The 23,041-nt window shown below is 33.0% G+C and overlaps 2 protein-coding genes and 1 non-coding gene across 9 annotated transcripts; all 3 read left to right on the top strand.

The window, feature by feature from the left end:
- Nucleotides 1-1,556: 1,556 nt before the first annotated feature.
- LOC114177575 (pentatricopeptide repeat-containing protein At3g24000, mitochondrial) lies at nt 1,557-7,164 on the top strand. 7 transcript variants are annotated; one of them, XM_028062974.1, is made up of 6 exons: nt 1,558-2,017; nt 2,603-4,670; nt 4,786-4,950; nt 5,146-5,240; nt 5,339-6,203; nt 6,568-7,164. In XM_028062974.1, exons 1-2 carry the CDS (start codon nt 1,669-1,671, stop codon nt 4,516-4,518), a joined length of 2,265 nt encoding a protein of 754 aa, XP_027918775.1. In that variant the 5' UTR covers nt 1,558-1,668; the 3' UTR covers nt 4,519-4,670; nt 4,786-4,950; nt 5,146-5,240; nt 5,339-6,203; nt 6,568-7,164. The 7 variants fall into 7 exon arrangements, with proteins under 7 accessions (XP_027918776.1, XP_027918775.1, XP_027918778.1 ...); XM_028062977.1 differs by lacking the exon at nt 6,568-7,164 and having other exon boundaries at nt 5,339-5,671; nt 5,930-6,168; XM_028062976.1 differs by lacking the exon at nt 6,568-7,164 and having other exon boundaries at nt 5,339-5,705; nt 5,930-6,145.
- LOC114177576 (magnesium transporter MRS2-4) lies at nt 2,245-16,999 on the top strand. The gene is made up of 5 exons (XM_028062982.1): nt 2,245-2,438; nt 14,563-14,907; nt 15,086-15,528; nt 15,686-15,970; nt 16,606-16,999. Exons 1-5 carry the CDS (start codon nt 2,435-2,437, stop codon nt 16,882-16,884), a joined length of 1,356 nt encoding a protein of 451 aa, XP_027918783.1. The 5' UTR covers nt 2,245-2,434; the 3' UTR covers nt 16,885-16,999.
- A 2,819-nt stretch (nt 17,000-19,818) lies between these two features.
- Nucleotides 19,819-19,891, top strand: TRNAF-GAA. Its single transcript has one exon. It is a non-coding gene; the product is annotated as a tRNA-Phe (tRNA).
- Nucleotides 19,892-23,041: the final 3,150 nt, after the last annotated feature.

The following is a 23,041-nucleotide window of genomic DNA, read 5'->3' on the forward strand; positions in this document are numbered from 1 at the left end:
CGCGAAGTAATATAATTTAAAAACTCAATTATTATAATGAAAAATAGTTATTAGAATATATAGAGTAAAATTTAAGAAATAAAATAGATAAAAGAAAAGACACCGTAGAAAGAATGCTTTACAATATAGATATAGATAAAAAAAACATTTATTAAATAAAAGGACAAGATAGTAAAAACGTGAGAAAATTTTTAAATAAGAGGATAACATAGTAAAAAGTGCGAAAAAGAAAATACTAACTAGTTAATAGACTGTTAATAATAGTATAAATTATGATTGCGTAAAAAATAGATAAAAATAAAAATAAAAAAACTATTCTAACTAGTTATTAAAGAGATATGCCTTTTTTGACTTTTTTTTTTGTCATTAGTAATTCCAATTTTTTAATAAATAAAAAAGTGTATTTATTTATTTATTTCGAATGAATAACTTCTTTGTACTTAAAAATAATTATTACATATATTATTGCAATATCATTTCTACGAAGTTATGTGCGTATATATATAATGTATTGTTTCAATAATTTTTAATATCATATTTATAAAATTTGATATACTTTTAAGATTATATAATTTTAATTTGGAAAATGCTAACTAGTGTCCTAAAGATACCGGTTAAGAAATCATTGATGTGCATTGGTACTATAATTTTTATATTAAAAACTGAAATAATTAAATACATTAATTAAAATAGTATAAATGCATATTACATTTTTTTTAAAGACAAAAATATTCTTTTAATTTTTAGACAATATGTTTTTGATACAATTAGGACTTTGAAATTTTTAAAGTTTCTACTCAAAAATAATACTTTAATTGTTTTTTTTTAATTTTAAATGTTCAACACTATTTTTTTTTCTGATTTTTCTGTTAATTTTAACTTTTTTATATTCAATTATATTTAAACATTAAAATACATTTATTTTATTATTTTATTACTTTTATTAATAAATATTAAATAAAATATTAAATACATATGTACGGGTCTTTTTATCTTTTAATTAAAATAAAATTATATTAATAATTATTAGGTCAGATTTTAATTAATATCACACTTAATTATATATTTTTATAAAATTTCGTATATATTAACTATCTTTAATCGGTGTTCTTAAGAAATTGGTTAACGAGATCCTCTTAATTTTAACTAGCATAAATAGGTGTTATTGTGCCTGTGTGTATGATTTTCTAAATATGTGTGATATTATATTAGTAGGTGATAATATTGTAATATTATTAAGTTGTTATATAAACTAAAATTATGTTTATTAAAAATAAAGTGAAATATATCAGAACAAATGAAAGAATAACCATTGATAAATAAAGAAGAAAAGAAGAAGCATAGATAGCCGAATTTATAAAAAATTTGTAAGAATAACGATCAATTTTTAAAAATTTAATAAATTATTATATTTAAAGGGTAAAATTGGTATTTTGAAATGTGGACATAAAAAGGAAAATTCCCTTTATATATTGTTATAGATATAATAGAAATGTGAATATCCATAGCAGTGAAAGAATTAGAAATAAAGAGAAAGTGGAATGCCAGAGAAATTAAAATGCAGTTAACCTAAGTTTAAGGAATTATAGGTTGGGATTTGCGTGTGGTGTTTGGGAAAATAAATTCGGAGCACAGAGACAGAGTGTGCGGCATTACAACTATAATGGAATGGCTAAGTCCTCTTTCTCCTTCCGCCTCTCCGTCTCTCGCCGCCGCATCAAGAAGACCACAGCGCCACCCCCTCGCCGGTCCCCGCCACAGCCTCCCTACGCCGCTGGGATCACCACTTCACCGGATGGAGCCGCAAACAACCGCCTCGTCGCAGGCGCAGGTGCCGGCACGTTGACCAAGGTGAAGAAGAAGACCGGCAGCGCTCGGCTCTGGATGAGGTTCGACTGGTCTGGCGGGTCCGAGCTCGTGGTGTGGGAGAAGAACACTATCATCCACCACGCCGCGATTCCCGCTCGAGACCTGAGAATCCTTGGCCCCGTCTTCTCCCACTCCTCGAACATCCTCGGTAATTGAATTCCCTTTCTGTTCGATTCTCAGTTATGAATTTCATCGTGTTCTTAAAAGTAGGGTTTATAAGAATCGCATGTCTGGAATTGTGTTTGTTTTGGATGCTGTTATGACTGTGATTAGGAATGAATGCTTTACAATTATTAGTTGGGATTTGCGTGTGGGTGTTTGGGGAAATAAAAGGGTATTCGGGGCAGAGAGACAGTGTACATTGGAGGATTGTCTCCCTTATGGAAGGCGAAACCGGAGACGGTGAAGGACGGCGGCGACAGCATCATCATCATCGTCATCATCAAAACCTACCTTCACTCTCTCATGTTTTTAATTCATTCAGTTTAAACAATAGTAATAATAATAATCATAAAACACTCATAATATTAATTCCAATCCCAAATTATCACCGATTACAACTATAATGGGTCCTTGTCCTATTTATTTTAAGTTTCAAATGTTAATGAGTTTTGGTCCGAACTAGAAACAGGAATTTGAGGAAGGGATGATCAAATGTGAAACTTTGTTTTTTCAAATGTTGCTCCATTTTATAGTTTATCCACGGTGTGATGATTTTTCTTTCCAATTGCAGATAAATGTATAAAACGACATTTGGGTTCGTGTCGCACACTTTGGCAATCTGCGGTTCCAGCAACGCTCTCAGATTCAGACATTTCATCACGCGTTATAGACGACAGGAACATTCTGAGACGGAGTCTGAACAACTCCAAATTCGGTCTTCACGTTCTGGACCTCATCCAGTGCGGTTCGCTCAAACCGGACAGAAGCTTGTATAACACGTTGCTAAAGAGGTGCACCCAGTTGGGGAAGCTCAAAGAAGGAAAACTAGTGCATTTCCACATTCTTAATTCCGAGTTCAAAAATGACCTCGTTATTCAGAACTCTGTTCTCTTCATGTACGCGAGGTGTGGCAGTTTGGAAGACGCCCGCCGCGTGTTTGATGAAATGCCGTGCAGGGATATGGTCACTTGGACCTCCATGATCACTGGCTATGCTCAGAATGAAAGCGCCAATGATGCGCTTGTGTTGTTTCCCGAGATGCTCCGGGATGGTGCAAAGCCGAATGAGTTCACATTGTCGAGCTTGGTGAAATGTTGTGGATTTATAGCAAGTTATGGTTATGGGAAGCAGATCCATGCTTGTTGTTTGAAGTTTGGATGTAACTCTAATGTGTTTGTGGGGAGTTCCCTCGTGGATATGTATGCTAGGTGTGGCTACTTGGGGGAGGCAAGGTTGGTTTTTGATGAGTTGGGTTGCAAGAATGAGGTTTCTTGGAATGCTTTGATAACGGGTTATGCTAGGAAGGGTGAAGGAGAGGAGGCTTTGGCTATGTTTGTGAGGATGCAAAGGGAAGGTTATATGCCAACTGAGTTTACTTATTCGGCCCTTTTGGGTTCTTGTTCGAGTATGGGGTGTTTGGAGCAAGGGAAATGGCTTCATGCGCATTTGATGAAATCGGGTAGGAAGTTGGTTGGTTATGTGGGGAACACCCTACTTCACATGTATGCAAAGTCGGGCAGCATTTGGGATGCAGAGAAGGTTTTTGGCAAGTTGGTAAAAGTTGATGTTGTTTCTTGCAATTCCATGCTGATAGGGTATGCCCAACATGGGCTTGGGAAGGAAGCAGTGCAGCATTTTGAAGAAATGATAAGGTTTGGGATTGTACCCAATGATATAACATTCCTCTCTGTTCTTACTGCATGTAGCCGTGCTAGACTTTTGGATGAGGGTAAACATTATTTTGGATTGATGAAAAAGTACAATATTGAACCAGAAGTCTCACACTACGCTACAATTGTTGATCTTCTTGGTCGAGCTGGTCTTCTTGATCAGGCAAAGAGTTTCATAGAAGAAATGCCAATTGAGCCCACTGTTGCTATCTGGGGTGCTTTGCTTGGTGCTTGCAAGATGCATAAAAACACCGAAATGGGCGCATATGCTGCCCAGAGGGTTTTTGAGCTTGATCCTTCTTATCCAGGGACACATACGTTACTCGCCAATATTTATGCCTCTGCTGGGAGGTGGGAGGACGTTGCAAAAGTCAGAAAAATAATGAAAGATAGTGGACTGAAGAAGGAACCAGCTTGTAGCTGGGTTGAGATTGAAAATTCTGTTCATGTGTTTGTGGCAAATGACCTTGCCCATCCACAGAAAGATAAGATCCACAAACTGTGGGAGGAGCTAAATCAGAAAATTAAGGAGATTGGCTATGTTCCTGACACTAGTCATGTACTTCTGTTTGTAGACCAACAAGAAAAGGAATTAAATTTGCAGTATCATAGTGAGAAACTGGCTCTTGCATTTGCCCTTCTTAATACTCCTCCTGGATCTACTATACGCATTATGAAGAATATTAGGGTTTGTGGTGATTGCCACTCAGCATTAAAATATGTGTCATTGGTGGTTAAGAGGGAAATCATAGTCAGAGATACCAATCGGTTTCATCATATTCGTGATGGATCTTGCTCTTGTGGGGACTACTGGTAGTGCTAATTTTTCCGTAGATTCGTTGGTTCTCCATTTTTAACTCTTTCATGATGGTTATCTTTCTTACTGGATTGGTGTCAATGATCTTGATGCGAACTCTGAGAAATGACTATGCAAAATATGCTCGGGAAGATGATGATTTGGAAGGCCTGGTGTGGTTTCAAGACTTTTATATTTAATTATTTGCGGAATATGAATGCTTTCTTCCTCTAGAAGCTATCGTGGTTGTAATTGTTGAATATTTGGTCATTTCTTCCATGATGGCAGGAGAGAGATGTTAGTGAAGAATCTGGCTGGAAACTTGTCCATGGTGATGTTTTTCGGCCTCCTCGCAACTTAGTTATTCTTTCAGCTGTTGTTGGCACAGGTGCTCAGCTGGCATTGCTGGTTCTTCTTGTCGTCTTGTTGGCTATTGTTGGGATTGTATGATGGGTATGTGCATAACCTTCAACTGACTGAAACTTAAATCTGAACAATGAATTCAATGGTATCCTAAGTGTATATGCAATAAGTCTGTGGCAGTGGTTGCGTATTCAACTATTTCTACTTCATACTAGTTGGAACAATTTGTTGTTTGTTCCTTGCTCTTTGTTGATTGTCATGTAAGTTTCCTTTGTTGCTTGTCAGGCGAGGAGCAATAGTCACTACTTTCATTGTGTATCATGCTCTTACATCTTTTATTTCTGGTTATGTGAGTGGGGGGATGTACTCACGGAATGGCGGTAAGAACCTTCTTTAATTTGTGCATGTTTGGGTGGCTGTCTGAGATTTCTTCTTTTGGATTTGAGTTATTATGTAATTATTTTTGTCTGTTTGTTAGGTAAAAGCTGGATTAAATCCATGATCCTTACAGCTTCTCTGTTCCCATTCTTGTGCTTTGGAATTGGATTTATCTTAAACACCATTGCTATATTCTATGGGTCTCTAGCGGCAATTCCATTTGGCACAATAGTGATTGTATTTGTCATTTTGGCTTTTATCTCGTTCCCTCTAGCACTTCTTGGCACAATTGTTGGAAGAAACTGGAGTGGTGTTTTGAATAATCCCTGTCGTGTATTCCTCATCCCATTCCTGAAAAGAAGTGGTACCTCACACCCTCTGTGGTTTCTCTAATGGGAGGACTGCTACCCTTTGGAAGCATATTTATTGAAATGTATTTTGTATTCACTTCCTTCTGGAATTACATGGTTAATCAAGCCACTACTATGACTTGTTTTAGTGATAAGTTTCTTTTTTACTTATTGGTTTTGAATCGGATATAGTAGTTTTCCATGCGTCATCAGAGCAAAGGAATATCAAGGAAAATAATTGTTGAAACTGGTCTTTAAAAGTAAAATATGCGTATATTTCAGTTGAAGCTATGGAACATCTGCACATGGGCTTATATATTTTTTCCTCCTCTGGCATGCAGATGTACTATGTGTATGGCTATATGCTGCTAGTCTTTCTAATTCTTATCATCGTTACAGTTTGTGTGACAATTGTGGGGACATACTTTTTGTTAAATGCTGAGAACTACCACTGGCAATGGACTTCTTTCTTTTCAGCTGCCTCAACAGCTGTTTATGTGTATTTGTACTCAATATACTACTACTATATGAAGACGAAGATGTCAGGTTTCTTCCAGACCAGCTTCTATTTTGGTTACACTCTGATGTTTTCTCTTGGATTAGGAATTCTATGCGGTAAGTCTTCAGTTTCATTTCGGTTTTCACCCTGTTTATATGTGATGGGGATATAATATTATCTGCTGAATAAACCTCATCTTTTTTTCGTGGTCAAATGTTAGTTGTTAGTTTTTATTAATGGGAGATAGTTGTTATTAGTGGGGAAGTTGAACACAAATGTTAGTTGTTAGTTTTTATTAATGGGAGATAGTTGTTATTAGTGGGGAAGTTGAACACACGACTTTTCTCATCCTCTCTTTCAATTTTTATAACTAAACCAACCTTATAGCTCTGAATAAACCTCATTTCTTCCTCTTTTTCAACATAAATCCGTGTGTGCATTTATCCTGAATTGGGTTATAATTTTTCATTTAATGTACAGGAGCAGGAGCTGTGAGTTTTCTGGGTTCAAATATATTTGTTGGGAGGACGTTACAAAAGTCAGAAAGATAATGAAAGATAGTGGACCGAAGAAGGAACCAACATGTAGTTGGGTTGAGATTGAAAATTTTGCTCATGTGTTTGTGGCTATGATCTTGCCTATCCACAGAAAGATAAGATCCCTAAATTGTGGGAGGAGCTAAATCAAAAAATTAAGGAGATTGGCTATGTTCCTGACACTAGTCATGTGCTTCTGTTTGTAGACCAACATGAGAAGGAATTAAATTTACAGTATCATAGTGAGAACCTGGCTCTTTCATTTGCCCTTCTGAATACTCCCCCTGGATCAATTATACGCAGTATGAAGAATATTAGGGTTTGTGGTGATTGCCACTTAGCAATAAAATTTGTTTCATTAGTGGTTAAGAGGGAAATCAGAGTCAGAGATACCAATCGGTATTATCAGTATCTCCTAATCATAGACGAGTATCATGGGATAGGTTTTTTGTTCAAATATTATCACTGATCATAAAAGGAGTGAGTTTTTTTTTTTTTTTTATGGAAGTTATAACTCTTAATTCATTGTGATTTTTTTGTTTTGCCTGCGGTGCAATATGTGCAAGCCAAGTTGCAGACTTCTTTGAAACGCAAATATTATCTCTCAGTCTAAGGCCAAATAAGTAACATTAGTCGTGTTTCGATACATCCAATGGTTCCACGTTCCATTGTTTAAGAGTCCAATTATTTAAAAGACAAGGTCAAATATAATTTAAATATTTTTTTTTTCTATTCTTCAAGAAACATTTTAAAGATAATTATGATTGAGTTTCACGTTTTAAGAGTGTGTTCTTATATGGGTGGTGATTTGAGGGAAAGGAAGAAGATTAATTTAGGTTGATTAGAATGTGATATTTATGTTGTTCTTTTTTATGAATTTGGAGATGATAGTATAGTGGATTTGAGAGTAATTTTTGTGAAAGTTTATGAAAGATTTTTTATTGATGTGACTAAAGAATATTAAATTTAATAGATAAAAATGTAAAATGACCTAATTGTCCTTGGTTTTACAAAAGTATAATAAAATGATATTTAAATAAGTTATAATTAGTTGTTCGTATATTATTATCATAAATAAAAATATGGCTTAATTATTGTTTCAGTCCTCTAATTTGTTAGCAAATTTCAAAATGGTCCTTCTATTATTCAGAATCTCAATTTAGTCCTCAAGTTTTCAAAAGTGACTTAATTTAGTCCTCAAAGTTAACAGCGTCAAAAATCAATAACGGAACAGTGACGTGGCTGTTTTACTCTGGCTCACTTCGAATTACGTGGCCCGTTAGACTTATGTGGAAGGTGAATTGGGGGAAATGAAATTAGGGTTACTCATATTGGAATTGGGATCAAAGGTGAAAAAATCTGTCGAGGCTTTGCGTTGGTGTGAGGAATTGGAAGCAACACCAATTTCGTTCTTGGGGTTATCATCTGTAATCGAAATCGTGGAGCATATTCCAGGTGAGTTGTGCTTCGAAATTTATAGCTTGCGTTTTAGGGTTTTGTGTATTTTGGGTATAGGGTTTTCAGTTGGTGGGTTTTGGGTATAGGGTTTTGATTTGGACGCTTGATTGTCGGTTTTTATTGAAGATTTGTTTAATTTTTTTGATGTTTCGGTGTTGTCCCACCATTTTGACATTAATGTGTAGTTTGTGGTCCCCCTTTAACGGGGTTTGTGTATCCTGTCGGTTTGTCGGTGGTATATGTTGTAATAAATGTATATTGTTATGGGTATCTGGTAATTTCACAGGTTTACAAGCAGTACCCACTTTTTTATGATGGAAGATGGCAAGTTTCAAGTGGTTATTCACCATGGAGGATTTTTCGTGAATGAGGGGGGAATCAAGTACGTTAATGGCCAAAGAAGCGAATTATGGTGTGATGAAGACAAGTGGTCTTACTTCGAGGTGCTTTCTATATTGAGAGAAATGGGTTATATTAATGTCAAGGATCTGTGTTATTCAGTAGGAGGTTGTCCAATGTTGGAGGAAAGGTTGCATCATTTTGTTGATGATGTTGGTGCACTGTGTATGGTCCAAATCGTGAAGCAGCGTGGTGAAGTCCATATGTATGCCATTCACTCAGTATGTGTAGCAGAAGAGGTACATATGTTGGAATATTATCCAGCTGGGGATAATGGTGAAGACAATACTGGTGTGGAGAATGACACTGAGGCTGAACCCGTAGAGGATTTACGAAATGAGGTTGAGGTTGAGAGTGAGGCAAATTTGTTTACAATGAGGTTGAAGTGCAGTGTACTGATGCAGAAGAAGTTGAACCCGTAATTGGTGAGGTTAAGGTGTAGTGCGAGGCACAAGTATTAGTAAATGAGGGTGATGTGCAGTGTGAGGCAGATGTTTTAGAAGAGGTGCAGTGTGAGGCAGCAAAACAGGTGCAGCCTGAAACTGTTGAGGTTGAAATTCAGAATGTGGGTGAATCACATGTACAACCTCAGAGTGGTGTCTCGCAGGTCCTGCCTAAAACACAGAATGTGGAAGAGGTTCAAATTGAAGATGGTTCCTCCACTGATTTCATACATGAAGAAAGTGATGGTTTATATACTACAATAGCTACTAGTAACAATATGCTGACATGCTGCAAATTTAATAAGTATTGGTCAAGATCAAGGTTCAATACTAATGTCAAGTGTGATACACTAGTTAACAACATGTCAGAGGCATTCAACAGCGTGATTGTGGACGCAAGGAGTAAGCCAATAATTACCATGCTTGAAGACATAAGGTTGTACATGATGAATAGATGGGCAAGTAATAGGTTGAAGGTAAGTTCCTTCGAAGGTTCAATATGCCCTAGGATTCGTGATAGACTAGATAAGGAGCTGTAGTTAACAAAATATTGGGTTCCCAGGTACTGCTCACATTTGATTGGATTGTTTTATATATTCAAGACTGTGACTGGTTTAATAATCTGTGTACTTTTTTAATGAATATAGTTGGTCAGCAGACAAGCTTTTTGAGGTCAGACATGTGTCTACTATTGGTGAGAAGTTTGTGGTTAATGTAGACAACATGGAATGTAGCTGCAGGAAATGGGGTATTACTGGCATCCATGCTCACATTCCCTGGCTGCAATGAAATTCTTAAATCTGAGTGTAGATCCATATGTAGCACACTGGTTTACCAAGTCCTCATATGAAGAAATATATTGCTCAATCATATATCCTGTAAACGGCCAAGATGTCTGGGAAATCACTCCTTTCCCTGATGTGTTGCCTCCACTAAAGCATATATTGCCTGGACGACCTAAGAAGAAATGAAGATTACAAGCATCTGAGATGAAGAAAGATGACACCCAAGTTAGAAGAGGGGGGATAAGGAAGAAATGCTCAACATGTAAGCAACTTGGACACAATAGAACCACTTGCCCACAAGTTCCACCATCTCCACAACCAATAGCTACTTCTGATGAATAATCTGTGCCTCCAAACCAGGGACCAACTACTGATGAAGGGCAAAATATTTCCAGTCAACAAGTTGTGCCTCCAAACCAGGGACCAACTGCTGATGAAGGCCAAAATATTTCCAGTCAACAATTTGTGCCTCCATCCCAGCCATCTACTTCTGCTCAATATGTGCCTCCAACCTAGCCACCTATTTCTGCTCAATTTGTCCTTGGAACCCAAACATCCATTTCTGATGTAGGTGGAAATGTGTGACCAGCCGTGATTTGTACACAAGGTTCAACTTCAACTCATGCAAAGACTACCCAAGAGTCAATTCCACAACTTCCAGCACATCCCACTGCAACACCAATTCCACCATCACGTGGCAGACCAAATATAAGGCCAAAGCTTAAACATAGGCGAGACCGTGTTTGGAAACCATGAAAATTTGATGTTATTTGTATTTTTGTATTTTGTTAGTGGACAACATATAATCTGAATCTGGTGTATTTAGTTTCTTATGGTTGTATTTTGGAGAAACAACACTTGATGATTTTTGGAGCACCACTTATTGTGGTATTTTGGAGAAACTATGATGTTCTATTTTGGAGAAACTTATTGTGGTTGATATAAATATATCGTAAGTTTCCTTGTTTAATTCAAATATTTTTCTGTCTGATTCATTTCCACTGTGTAATAGCCAACAAAAACATATAAATAAACATGTTCATATATAAAAGGCAAATCACAGAATTCACTAATTTTGGAACTTTATATATCATATCAAAACCAAAAACAGCTTTGGTGCAGTATACAACATCACACCATACCAGAACAAAACATACTACAAACAACCCCTTCACAACAATTTAGGGGCTTTTGATCACTACTGAAACTAAGAATACATTGACTACAACAAGAACACAAACAATTCCTATTAACCTCTTTATCCATTTCTCATACAACTTATTACTTTTCTCTAAACTAACAATCTTTCTCCTCTGTGTGATGATAACACCAGCTCTATCATCAACATCATCTACTCCACACCACTTGAAATAATTACAGCCAACAGAACCTTCATTTCCTCTTTGTTCATCAAATCAAGCACAACAAAAATTACATTATTCACAATCACGAATTACAAATAATCGAAAAATAAAACTCAACAAGCTAACCTTGAAATTTGGACAACCCCAAAATTTCTTCCCAGCATTCCTACTTGTTCTGGCAGTTCTCATTACAGCAACCTCTCCACATTGACAAATGAGAGACACACCCAACCCCTTCCACCCACCACTAAGAAAATACACACCACGAATTTCATTGTGTGAACATGAGCAAGACTTACAAGAGTTGGCTTCGGACATCTCTCTTAACAACAAAATAGGGGCCAAATTAATTAGAACAATGTTCTGCAGCAACGTAGCGGAGGAGAAGAATGAACTTATGATGCTAGTAAAAATTTAGGGTTTCATGATTCCCATTTCTAAACAAAGTTAAACATCGTCAACATATGCCACGTCAATTGCTTTTGCCTCTTAAAAACGTTGACACATATCAGTACAATTGTGCCACCTCACTACTGTTTGAACGACGTTTGTTTAAATTAAACGGAGAGGACTAAATTGAGTCACCTTTGAAAACTTGAGGACTAAATTGAGACTCTGAATAATAGAAAGACCATTTTGAAATTTGCTAACAAATTAGAGGACTAAAATAGTAATTAAGTCTAAAAATATTATAAATATTTATTAATTGAAAATAGAGTTGGAATGCATGGCTTGACAGAGTTAGAATGGTACCAAAAAAAGTGAATGGAATGGAATAGATTCCACAAAAAACAGAACTAGTTCAAAGGAAGGCTTGAAAGAGTTGGAATCAAATCCAACAAAAAGTTAATAGGTTCCATTGAAGAACTGCGTAAAGAGATGTGGTTATCCACAAAAATAGATCCGATTCCAAAAAAAAAGATATGTTGATCCACTATGCAAGACTCGATTCTACAACACCATCAATAATGAAGGCAATACTGTAAAATCAGTTCAATCACTCTCTAATCTCTACATGCCAAAGGGATGAGATAAAATCATAGATCTCTCAAATCATCGTTGTGCTTCGCTTTTAAATCTAATGAAAAGAATACAAATATTCTTCAGGTTCATCTCTTCCTATCACCTCTACACAATAATCACCCACATAAAAAAACAGTCTAAAGCAGGGAATACCTTAGAAACTTGATGGTTAATCTAATGTAAGTTTGACTAATGTCCGATTGAGTGTCCGGTTGAGTGAGACAAAAAAGTTACAATCACGATTTAGTTTGAATAATACAAAACAAGTATATGAAATTGTGAAATAAATTAGTTAAAGATTATATATCTCAATACTGTTTAAAAATGTATCTATCAAGATTATCCATGTTACAAACATCTCATGTCCACATTGTATACAAAATTATTTAACAAGGAACATTATTAGTCATAATATAATTCACCACAAATAATCTCTGATCTTCAATCAAAAAATATTAGAAGCAAAAAGAATCATACAAAGTTATCTGATATCAAAAGGGATAATGAGTATCCTAAAATATTTTCAATTTATGTCATTAAAAAGTCTTCGGCACAAGAATTCAAGCCATCAACCACAAACTAGTTTTATTTCATACTATACAAATTCTATTTAATTCAATCAAGCCTATTTATTGACTTTCTCACATATAGGTATTGATCCAAACTAATGTTAATATTTTTATATTCAACATTTATTTCAAATAAAGAAAATATATAATTAGGTTAACTGATTTATCCATTTGTATAAATTAACAATTAAATAACCGTACTCATCTGCTCCACATATATACAATAATTCATTATAATTTCCTTTTTTAAACATAAGTTATTAAGAATGATTTATTCTTTTTCATAACAATTTAAATTTTATTATATTAATGTCACATTGGTTATGTTATAAATCCAAAAATCTTTATCATTATTGAAAATATTTATATGTTATTTAAAACTCTTTATCAATATTAACCTTCACTATATTTTTAATAAAATGATATCACAATCCTCCTAAATATTAAATATTTGAATGAATTTTAAAAGAAATAATTTTAATACAACAAAAATAAATAATGATCAAATTTATAATTAAGTTTAACTTGTTTTTATATTTATATCTAGTTTTACTGTAAATATAAATCTAAAAAAAATAAAAGGTACGAATATTAAGCAGATATATATTTTAAAATTGGAGTAGTATATATATTTTTTATCTTATAATAGGTTTTCAACATGTTACTAAAAGGGAGACTAATCTTACCAGTGATACTGATTCAAACGAGTTGTTATATTACTAACATCAAACGCGACTTAATACAATTTAAAAACTCAATTATTATAGTGAAAGATATTTATTAGTATATAAAGAGTAAAACTTAAAAATAAAACAGATAAAAGAAACGACATCGTAGACAGAATGCTTTACGATACAATACATACAGATATAGATAAAACAAAATTTATTAAATAAAAGGATAAGATCGCTAATATATTTTTAGTCTCTTATATTAAAATTTTGAATTAGTCCTTCATTAAAATATTTTATCAATTTAGTCTTTCATTTTTAGAAATATGTGAATTTAATCCTTTTAATCAAATTTTGTTAGATTTATTTGAAGTTTCAAACACATTTTATGATAATATTTGAGTTTAGCATTCAAGTGACAATGGGTTAAAAGATGTAAATAATTTAAATATTATCATAAAATACGCTTAAAACGTTAAATAAACTTAACAAAATCGGGTTGAAAGGATTAAATTCACACACTTTTAAATATTAAATACTAAATTGATCAAAAATTTTAAAAAGGGACTAATTTCAAATTTAATTGAAACTAAAAACATATTTAACCTGGATATAAACTATGATTACATAAAAAATAGTTATAAAATTAAAAAAAAAAAACAACTATTCTAACTAGTTATTAGTTGAATAAATATAGATGATTTTTTTAACACTTCTTTATACTTAAAAATAATTGTTACGTATATTATTGTAATATCATTTCTGCGAAGTTATTATATATATGATGTATTGTTTCAATAATTTTTAATAACATTTTTATAAAATTATATAATTTTAATTTTAATATAATAGAAATGTGAATGGCCATAGCAGTAAAAGAATTAGAAATAAAGAGAAGGTGGAATGCGAGAGAAATTAAAATGCAATTAACCTAAAGTTTAATGAATTATTGGTTGGGATTTGCGTGTGGGTGTTTGGGGAAATAAAAGGGTATTCGGGACACAGAGACAGAGTGTGCGGCGGAGGATTGTCTCCTTTATGGAAGACGAAACCGGAGACGGTGAAGGACGGCGGCGACAGCATCATCATCATCGTCATCATCAAAACCTACCTTCACTCTCTCATGTTTTTAATTCATTCAGTTTAAACAATAGTAATAATCATAATCATAAAACACTCATAATATTAATTCCAATCCCAAATTATCACCGATTACAACTATAATGGGTAAGTCTTCTTTCTCCTTCCGCCGCTCCGTCTCTCGCCGCCGCACCAAGAAGACCACAGCGCCACCCCCTCGCCGGTCCCCGCCACAGCCTCCCTACGCCGCTGGGATCACCACTTCGCCGGATGGAGCCGCAAACAACCGCCTCGTCGCAGGCGCAGGTGCCGGCACGTTGACCAAGGTGAAGAAGAAGACCGGCAGCGCTCGGCTCTGGATGAGGTTCGACCGGTCTGGCGGGTCCGAGCTCGTGGAGTGGGAGAAGAACACCATCATCCACCACGCCGCGATTCCCGCTCGAGACCTGAGAATCCTTGGCCCCGTCTTCTCCCACTCCTCGAACATCCTCGGTAATTGAATTCCCTTTCTTTTCGATTCTCAGTTATGAATTTCATCGTGTTCTTAAAAGTAGGGTTTATAAGAATCGCATGTCTGGAATTGTGTTTGTTTTGGATGCTGTTATGACTGTGATTTGGAATGAAGAGTAGTTAATGGAATCAAATGTGTTTTTAATTTTTATTATTGCAGCTAGAGAGAAAGCAATGGTGGTTAATTTGGAGTTTATAAAGGCTATAGTGACGGCCGAAGAAGTGTTACTGCTTGATCCTCTTCGGCAGGAGGTTCTTCCCTTTGTTGAGCAACTCCGGCAGCAGCTTCCGGGCAAGAGTCCACCGAAACTTCTCGGCGCCGTGGAGGAGCAGGAAGGTGAATTGCAGGGTTCTAATGGCAGGCAATGGTTGCCTACGCCGGAGACGGCTGAAGGTTTGCAATCTGAACTTCCGTTCGAGTTTCAAGTTCTGGAGATTGCTTTGGAGGCTGTATGTACTTATCTGGACTCCAGTGTAGCCGACCTTGAGAGAGGTGCTTATCCTGTGTTGGACGAATTGGCTAGGAATGTTAGTACCAAAAATCTTGAACATGTGAGGAGTTTGAAGAGTAATCTCACACGGTTGCTGGCACGAGTGCAGAAGGTATGTTGCATGAGTAGTACCATATGGTTCTTCATCTGGTTATTGGTACCTATACATGGATGTGGAAATTGAGATTGGAGAATTACCTGGTATGTGATGATGGATTCCATCATCTTTGAGATATCATACTTAGAAAGTGCATGACCCTCTTTTGCAGGTACGGGATGAAATTGAACATTTGTTAGATGACAACGAAGATATGGCACAACTATATTTGACAAGGAAGTGGCTGCTGAATCAACAGTTTGAGGAGGCTCAATTGGGTGCCACAACCTCAAATAACCTTCCTAATTCCGCCCGTTCTGTTCGACGCCTTGGTTCTACCAGAAGTGAAAGTCTTGCGGCCAGCCATTATGGGGATGATAATGATGTGGAGGACTTGGAGATGTTGCTTGATGCATATTTCATGCAGTTAGATGGAACTCGTAACAAGATATTATCTGTAAGTGTTCTAACAACCAGATTGTGGTCAAATCATGTCTGTCAAATTTTGAATATTGAAACTTCCATATTTGCTTTGTTCTACTATTTTTCTGTGTCGTTTGTACTGTGATCTTGGGCTTTTAGATGATGAAATTCATATGTTTCATTTGCATGCATTAATCTTCCTCACAAGCTTAGTTGTGTCTTGTGATACGTTAGAAGAGATATAATATTGCATTTTTTTGCTATCTCTTGTTTTGAGGATGGAGGGAAGCTCGACTGTTTTCTAGTTTCATTTTTTCCCTCCTGGAAGCTTATCCTTCAGGATTCCCAGGTTCCATAAATTAATTTATGCTTGCCCTCTGTAAGATAGTGGTACTGGTAGTTTTGTCCAACATTGTTTCATTTCTGGATTTAGGAAATATATTATTGTCTGTCTGGCTGATCTGCAAACAAGTGGTTGTGACCTACTGTTGATTTCCTATTCTTGTTTACAAGAATTTTGAGTTCTAGGGAGCATTTATTTACTTGGAATGTTAGCTGAATTTGGTTGCTTTTTCTTGAATGTCAAATAATTTGACTGGAACCGTGATGCTTTTTCAATTAATTGTTAAGTAGTACAAGTCTTACTTTTTTAAGGCTACTGATTTGCAGGTAAGGGAGTACATTGACGACACTGAAGACTATGTCAACATCCAACTCGATAACCATCGAAATGAACTTATTCAGCTGCAGTTGACATTGACTATTGCATCATTTGCTATTGCTATTGATACTTTGGTTGCGGGTACATTTGGTATGAACATTCCTTGTAAATTGTATAATATAGATGGAATATTTTGGCCCTTTGTTTGGATCTCGTCTGCAGCTTCTGTATTCCTTTTCTTGCTTATTTTAGCATATGCAAGATGGAAAAAGTTGCTGGGATCATAAACTGTGGTGAAATGTATCCGAAGAAGGGCGTCTGATCTGAAGAACAGACACGAATGTATCTCGGTTTCTTACAATAATTTCAATAGTTTATGTGTAGGATATTTTTCTCTTAGCATCTTGTGGTTCATATCTGATACCACTCACCATTTTTCATTTTCAAACAGTAGTGTCGTGCGCGTGCATAGGATATTTGTGTTGGCCTCTTTTTTGTGGTCCGTGTGTGTGTGCATGAGTGCATACGGAAAAGGAACATTGTGTGGCTTTAATGTATGAATAGTGAGTCACATCGTACAAATTGATAGATAATGGATAGATAAGATAAAAAGTGAGTAGAACGTGGAATTTTATATCCTTAATGTTCATATACTTTATCATTTTCAGCCACGCTTGAATTGATGCATACCCTGATCTAAAATCACTTGATCAAATTGTTTGTTCAGTCTGTGGCTCCTTGAAAAGTGCTATTTTCACAAATTACAAGTGCTGCCCTTTTAGACAGATTGAGAAGTCTTGGAACAGATGGTTGAAATATTTCTTCCTTTGTTACTTTGATATTTGAGCATTGAAATCACGACTCGTCTTACCTAAGACTCGAACTCAGAAATGTGATTGGATATCTGACACATGCAGTCCCTGTGTCAATTTATACTGTAGCAGTTCTGTTTTTTGTTATGGCCAAACTACTGTGTTTTATACTCATTAATTTGTATATTCGATGGAATTTTTTGTACCTATGTGAATTTCACGATTCATAAACCAAAGTTATGAAAAATTCTATCCCATTAGCCCCTTAATATTAAAGACAGTTTAATAATCCTAAAAAATATAAAAACGAGATAAAAATTTACTATGGTGAACATATATTTGTTTGGAAAGCATCAATCGCATCAAAATATGATAGAACATGGGAAATAAAAATATACCATATATGTTTCTAGAAGGTTTATTTATGCATCCAAATGGGTGGATAACTGTGCTAGAGTATGTCATACAGTGCAACAAACACATCAGTTTCCTAGGAAGACTCTTCATGAGAGTATAGAGGACTTTCTTAGGAGGACTCTTCATGAGAGCATGAAGCATGAGAAGAAGGGAGATTTCTAATCTATTATTTCTCTTTACTTAACATATATTTATGTTGACTTATTTTGTTAACTTGTTGATTTGAATTGACTTATTGACTCTTCTATTTGTTTTGTAAGATTGACAAAGACTATTTTAGAGAACATTACTTGGAGAGGAGGAAAGGTTTGAGCTTAAATCTTCACACATGTGGTGGTGTCTTTTGAAGAATATGGAGAGTTTGGAATTGACCTTCCTTTCCAGAAGGTCAAAGGGACTTATGAGAGACTTGATGGACAAACTAGGTCACGTCCTATACCAAGGTGTCTCCTTTAGAGATAACCTAGTTTCTAGAAGCATTTCTCTTACATTTGCTTTAATGTTCTTAGATTTGTACTTTTGCAAAAAGACCCCTTTATCACCTATAAAAGGAAGTCTCTTAAACTTGTAAAAGAATTGAATATTTTGAGAGTATATACATATATTTGACCACTCTTGTGAGAGCTCTCTTGAGAGTGTTATTTTCTCTTAGTCTTATCTTGAGCCTAGGACTCAAGTGGCGGCAATTCCATAATCCCTTCACCCTTGTAATTTTTTATATTTTACTCCATGTTACCTTTTATTTAGGTTCTTATGATACATGTTTACATTTAGTTATGCTCATCTTTTTAGCTTTTCATTTTGGTCTTTGCTCAATTGAATCTTTCTTTTTCTTGTGAATTCTTGAAAGAGAACTTTGACATCTAGATAACTCTTTGGTTATCTTAATGTTCAATGGAGATCTTCCTTAATATTTATTCATCATTAACATCATGTTCTTAAAAAACTAAAATGGGTATTCGTATATAAATATATGATATAATCCAAAAAAAAATTATACTAAAGAATGGACATATAATAAAAAAAAAATTGTTATTGAAAGGTAATAAAACTAGTTTCACAGTTTACATTTGTTATCTATTAACATAAAAAAAATTAAGTAATTTTTTATATTTATTTATTTCATGTGAGTGTTCGATTGAATAAGCAAGTCCAATCTTAAACCTTGAAATTAAAAACTTTTCAGTTGTTGGAGTAAGATTTGGATGTTTTTTTTTCTTCTATTATTGTTTCTTTCATCATTTTTGGGTAAAAGTGATGTGTCTAAATTTGTATAAGATTATCGGAAAATAAATCTTCCACAAAATTACACAAATCTTGATCATTTTCAAACACAAGAATCTCAAAGCTATAGATATATTATTTTCTTAAAAGTGATATCACAAATGTTTGAGAGAAGATATTCTATTCCAAAAAGTCACATGAGTAATCATTTCATATCAAGAAGGAGATTGTTTTGCTTTAGATCATAGTAATGATTAGTTACTCACACTCATATTAAACTTCCCAATTCAGCAAGAATTTTTCCTAATATATGATTGCCCCAATGTATATTTTACTAAGTTTGGTAGATAAATTACCCAAGAAATTTAGCAACTCACCTCCAAGATTATCGCAGGATATACTTAACAATTCAACTTACTACACTTTGGAAGTGACTTCAAATCATTAGTTCAACTGTCATCTATACTTAGTTCTCTAAAATTGAAACTTTTTTAGTGACATTGTTTAGCATTAGAAAAAAAGCATACACATTCATGTGCACACCGATTAAAAATAATTTTATTTCTTTATTTCCTTCAATAATTTCGATTTGGAATTACAAAAATAAAATTAGGGATTTATATATAAAAATAAATAATTGAAAATATTTTATTTCCTTCCACCATTTTTTAAATAAGTTTTTAATTAAATTTCATTTTAATAAACATAATAATTTGGCCACAAATCCATTTTCTTTATATACTTTTTAGTAGTTAACACTTTCAACTTGCGGGGATAGCTCAGTTGGGAGAGCGTCAGACTGAAGATCTGAAGGTCACGTGTTCGATCCACGTTCACCGCATTTTATTTTTCTCTTTTACTTTCACCAATTATTATATAATTTTTTCACTGAATTTGCGTCACCATTATAATATTATTTGTTTTTAACTATTCTCCAATAAAATAGTAACTACATATTTTTTATATAAAAACTTAACCATATAATAATTTGGAATTGCTACGCTTTTACCTTCTTAACGCCATAGTAGCAACATTTTATTATTAGATTAGATACGAATAAAGTGAATCATTTATAAAAGCCATAAATTTAAATTTTAAAAAAATAAATGAAAATAGTTTGGTGGATAATAATATTGAAAAAAAAAAGATTTTGAATGTTTTGTGTTTGGACATAGTTTGGTCGATGGGAAGTTGGGAACTCTAACTGTCTGTCCCATTCATACGTGGATCTCTTGTCTTTACACCTCACTCACTTCATTCTCTTCTCAATCATTTTTCTTTTCAACATCACAATTTTCTTTTCTTAATCAAATCACTATTCAAACAATTTACATTCATTATTTGATGATAAGGGCTCAAGTTTTAATTCAATAATTTTATTTTTTAAGGATTGAATATGAAATTATTATATAATAATTCAACTTTAAGTATAATTATTAATTGAATTCTTATTAAAAAAAAAGCTCTAGTATAAATTTAAAATATTTTTTAACTTATGTATATTGTAATTTGATTTTGCTATCAATAAAATTATTATTATTTATTGATCAACATTTAATTTTTTATTTAATATTATCTAACTCGTCAGTCAACTCTATTCAAAAATGGGTTGACCGATAAATTAGAGTAAAATAAAAAATAAAATATACGTTAATTGATAAGTTAGAGAGAGAAAAATGAAAATAACAACTTAAACATCTAATTAATGACAAAACCAAAACTAAAATATTTTAAAATCTCACTTCTACAAATTTTTTTAGTATATATTAAATTAAAAATCATTATCATATTATCAAAATTATATGAATCTAATTACAATTACTCGAAATTATGCACTTAAATAAAAGCAACCGTGTGTGACTTTTAAATATGTCATCTTTCTGAATAAATATTCAATCCAGGATTAATATGTATGAAGGATTAATACATAATCAACTATAACCATTTATATTATAGCTTGTTTACTTTTATTTTAATATTTTACAAAATAATATGCTCAATTCACTTTGTTACCTCTATTTATCAGCATATATTTAAAAGAAAATAATGTAAGCTTTAAAATAATTTTCTCTACAGAATTTGAATTAATTAAATTATAAAGTATAATCGTATTTAAAATTCTTATTTTTGTTGTCAAAATGTCTTTTCTTGAAAAATCAAACACACATTTTTTCCCACAATTGAAGAACACTTGATATTTTAATTTGTGATAGTGTTGTGATATGTATTCGTATTTGACACATATATGATATTTTAAAATATTTTATTGATACTTAATAATAAAAAATTTAATTTGTAAAGTAAAAATATTTTTATGATAAAAGTAAGAATTTTTATTTTGACAATGTTTAATATATTTAATTTTAATTTCAATCCATCCAATAAAAGTTATATATTTATTATATTTTTTAAAATTTTAAATTTTAATAATATACATATATTTTATATATATATATATATATATATTATATTTTCAAAATAAATGTATTTAATGTATTAAATATGTCTATATATATATATAAATATAAGTTATTGTATATCATAATTCAACCTACTGAATTAATTGCATATACCATAAATCGAAAATCAACCCCACATAATATTTTATAGAGTACAGCTTTAGTTTAAATAATTGTGGGCTCTTAAAACCAAAAGTACTCACTAGATATTTGACAATTAAAAAAACCTTTTTCATTAATTACATTATTTATATCTTTCCTCTAGACTTGTACATGAACCTTCTACTTCTATTTTAGTCATTTTGAATATGGTTTCCCATTATGCATTTCTTTTACAAGCTTATAAAACATAAATATTAATATTATAAATGGTTAAAGATGAAAACTCAATAAAAAAATTGTAGATCCGAGAAAACATTTATCGATGATTAATTCTTTAACCATAAAACATTACAAATAAATAGTTTTAAAGAAATCATAAATCATTTTAAAAAATCTTAACCTTTTCATCATAAAAATAATAAGTGTTGTACTCGGATTCAACTCCTTTAGAGTAAGTTTAATGTATTTAAAAAAATATGCAATAATGATGGAATTAACTAATATAATGTAATTACAATTAAGTTGGGAATTTCTCTGTTTCTATGACAAATTATATTAATGATGAGATAGATCGGATCTAATTAAAACAAAATTGATTGAAATTTTAATTGGCTTAAGTTTTAGTTTTTACAATTGAACCAATCTCTTATTTCTATTTATCTTGGGATTAGGGATGGCAACGGGGCGGGGCGGGTACGGGTATCATGATCCCATCCCCATCCCCATAATAAAAATTCATCCCCATCCCTAAACCCAACGGGTATACAACTTTTGACCCATCCCCATCCCCACCGGGTAACGGGTATTTTCTTATACCCATACCCATACCCATAGAAAAAAAATGAAAAATTAGATATGATATAATAATTGAAATTGAAAATTTTAATTACTAGAATATAATGTACCTTCTTCATCAGATTCATTATCATAAAGGAGTAAAGATAATTAAATGTGTGACCCAAATTTGAGAATATCCATTTGAACATAACATAACTGAAAAAAAAATGTATAATTAAGATTATGATAAAAGGAAAGTACCTTGAAGATCTGCTTAAACCTTAAAGAACAAGCCAAACAATTAAAAGAGAGTAAAAAAGTGTATAACCAAAGTAACAAAAAGAAGAGCTACAAAATAAGAGTCAAACATTTTCATGAAAATAAAAAAATAAATAAAGATAATCAAATGTGTAACCTAAAAATTATTTCATAGAATGAAATTGAGGAACACCTATTTGAACATAACCATGTACAGAGAGTAAAAATTATGTAATAAGAAGAAGAAAAATTACCTTCAAAATTAAATCTTGAAAAACAAACCAGACAATTGAGAGAGTAAACAAAGTGTATAACAAAAAACAAAGAGAATGAGAAATATGTTATATATATATATATATATATATATATATATATATATATATATATATATATAT

The sequence above is a fragment of the Vigna unguiculata genome, chromosome 3 (genome assembly GCF_004118075.2).
Source record: "Vigna unguiculata cultivar IT97K-499-35 chromosome 3, ASM411807v1, whole genome shotgun sequence".
NCBI lineage: Eukaryota > Viridiplantae > Streptophyta > Magnoliopsida > Fabales > Fabaceae > Vigna > Vigna unguiculata.

What these genes read in the sequence shown, in the direction of transcription:
- LOC114177575 (XM_028062975.1), top strand. Translation starts at nt 1,669, where the DNA reads ATGGCTAAGTCCTCTTTCTCCTTCCGCCTCTCCGTCTCTCGCCGCCGC. An exon ending in CCACTCCTCGAACATCCTCG is followed by an intron (nt 2,018 to 2,602) that starts GTAATTGAATTC and finishes TTCCAATTGCAG; the next exon opens with ATAAATGTATAAAACGACAT.
- LOC114177576 (XM_028062982.1), top strand. An exon ending in CCACTCCTCGAACATCCTCG is followed by an intron (nt 14,908 to 15,085) that starts GTAATTGAATTC and finishes TTATTATTGCAG; the next exon opens with CTAGAGAGAAAGCAATGGTG. An exon ending in TGCTGGCACGAGTGCAGAAG is followed by an intron (nt 15,529 to 15,685) that starts GTATGTTGCATG and finishes CCTCTTTTGCAG; the next exon opens with GTACGGGATGAAATTGAACA.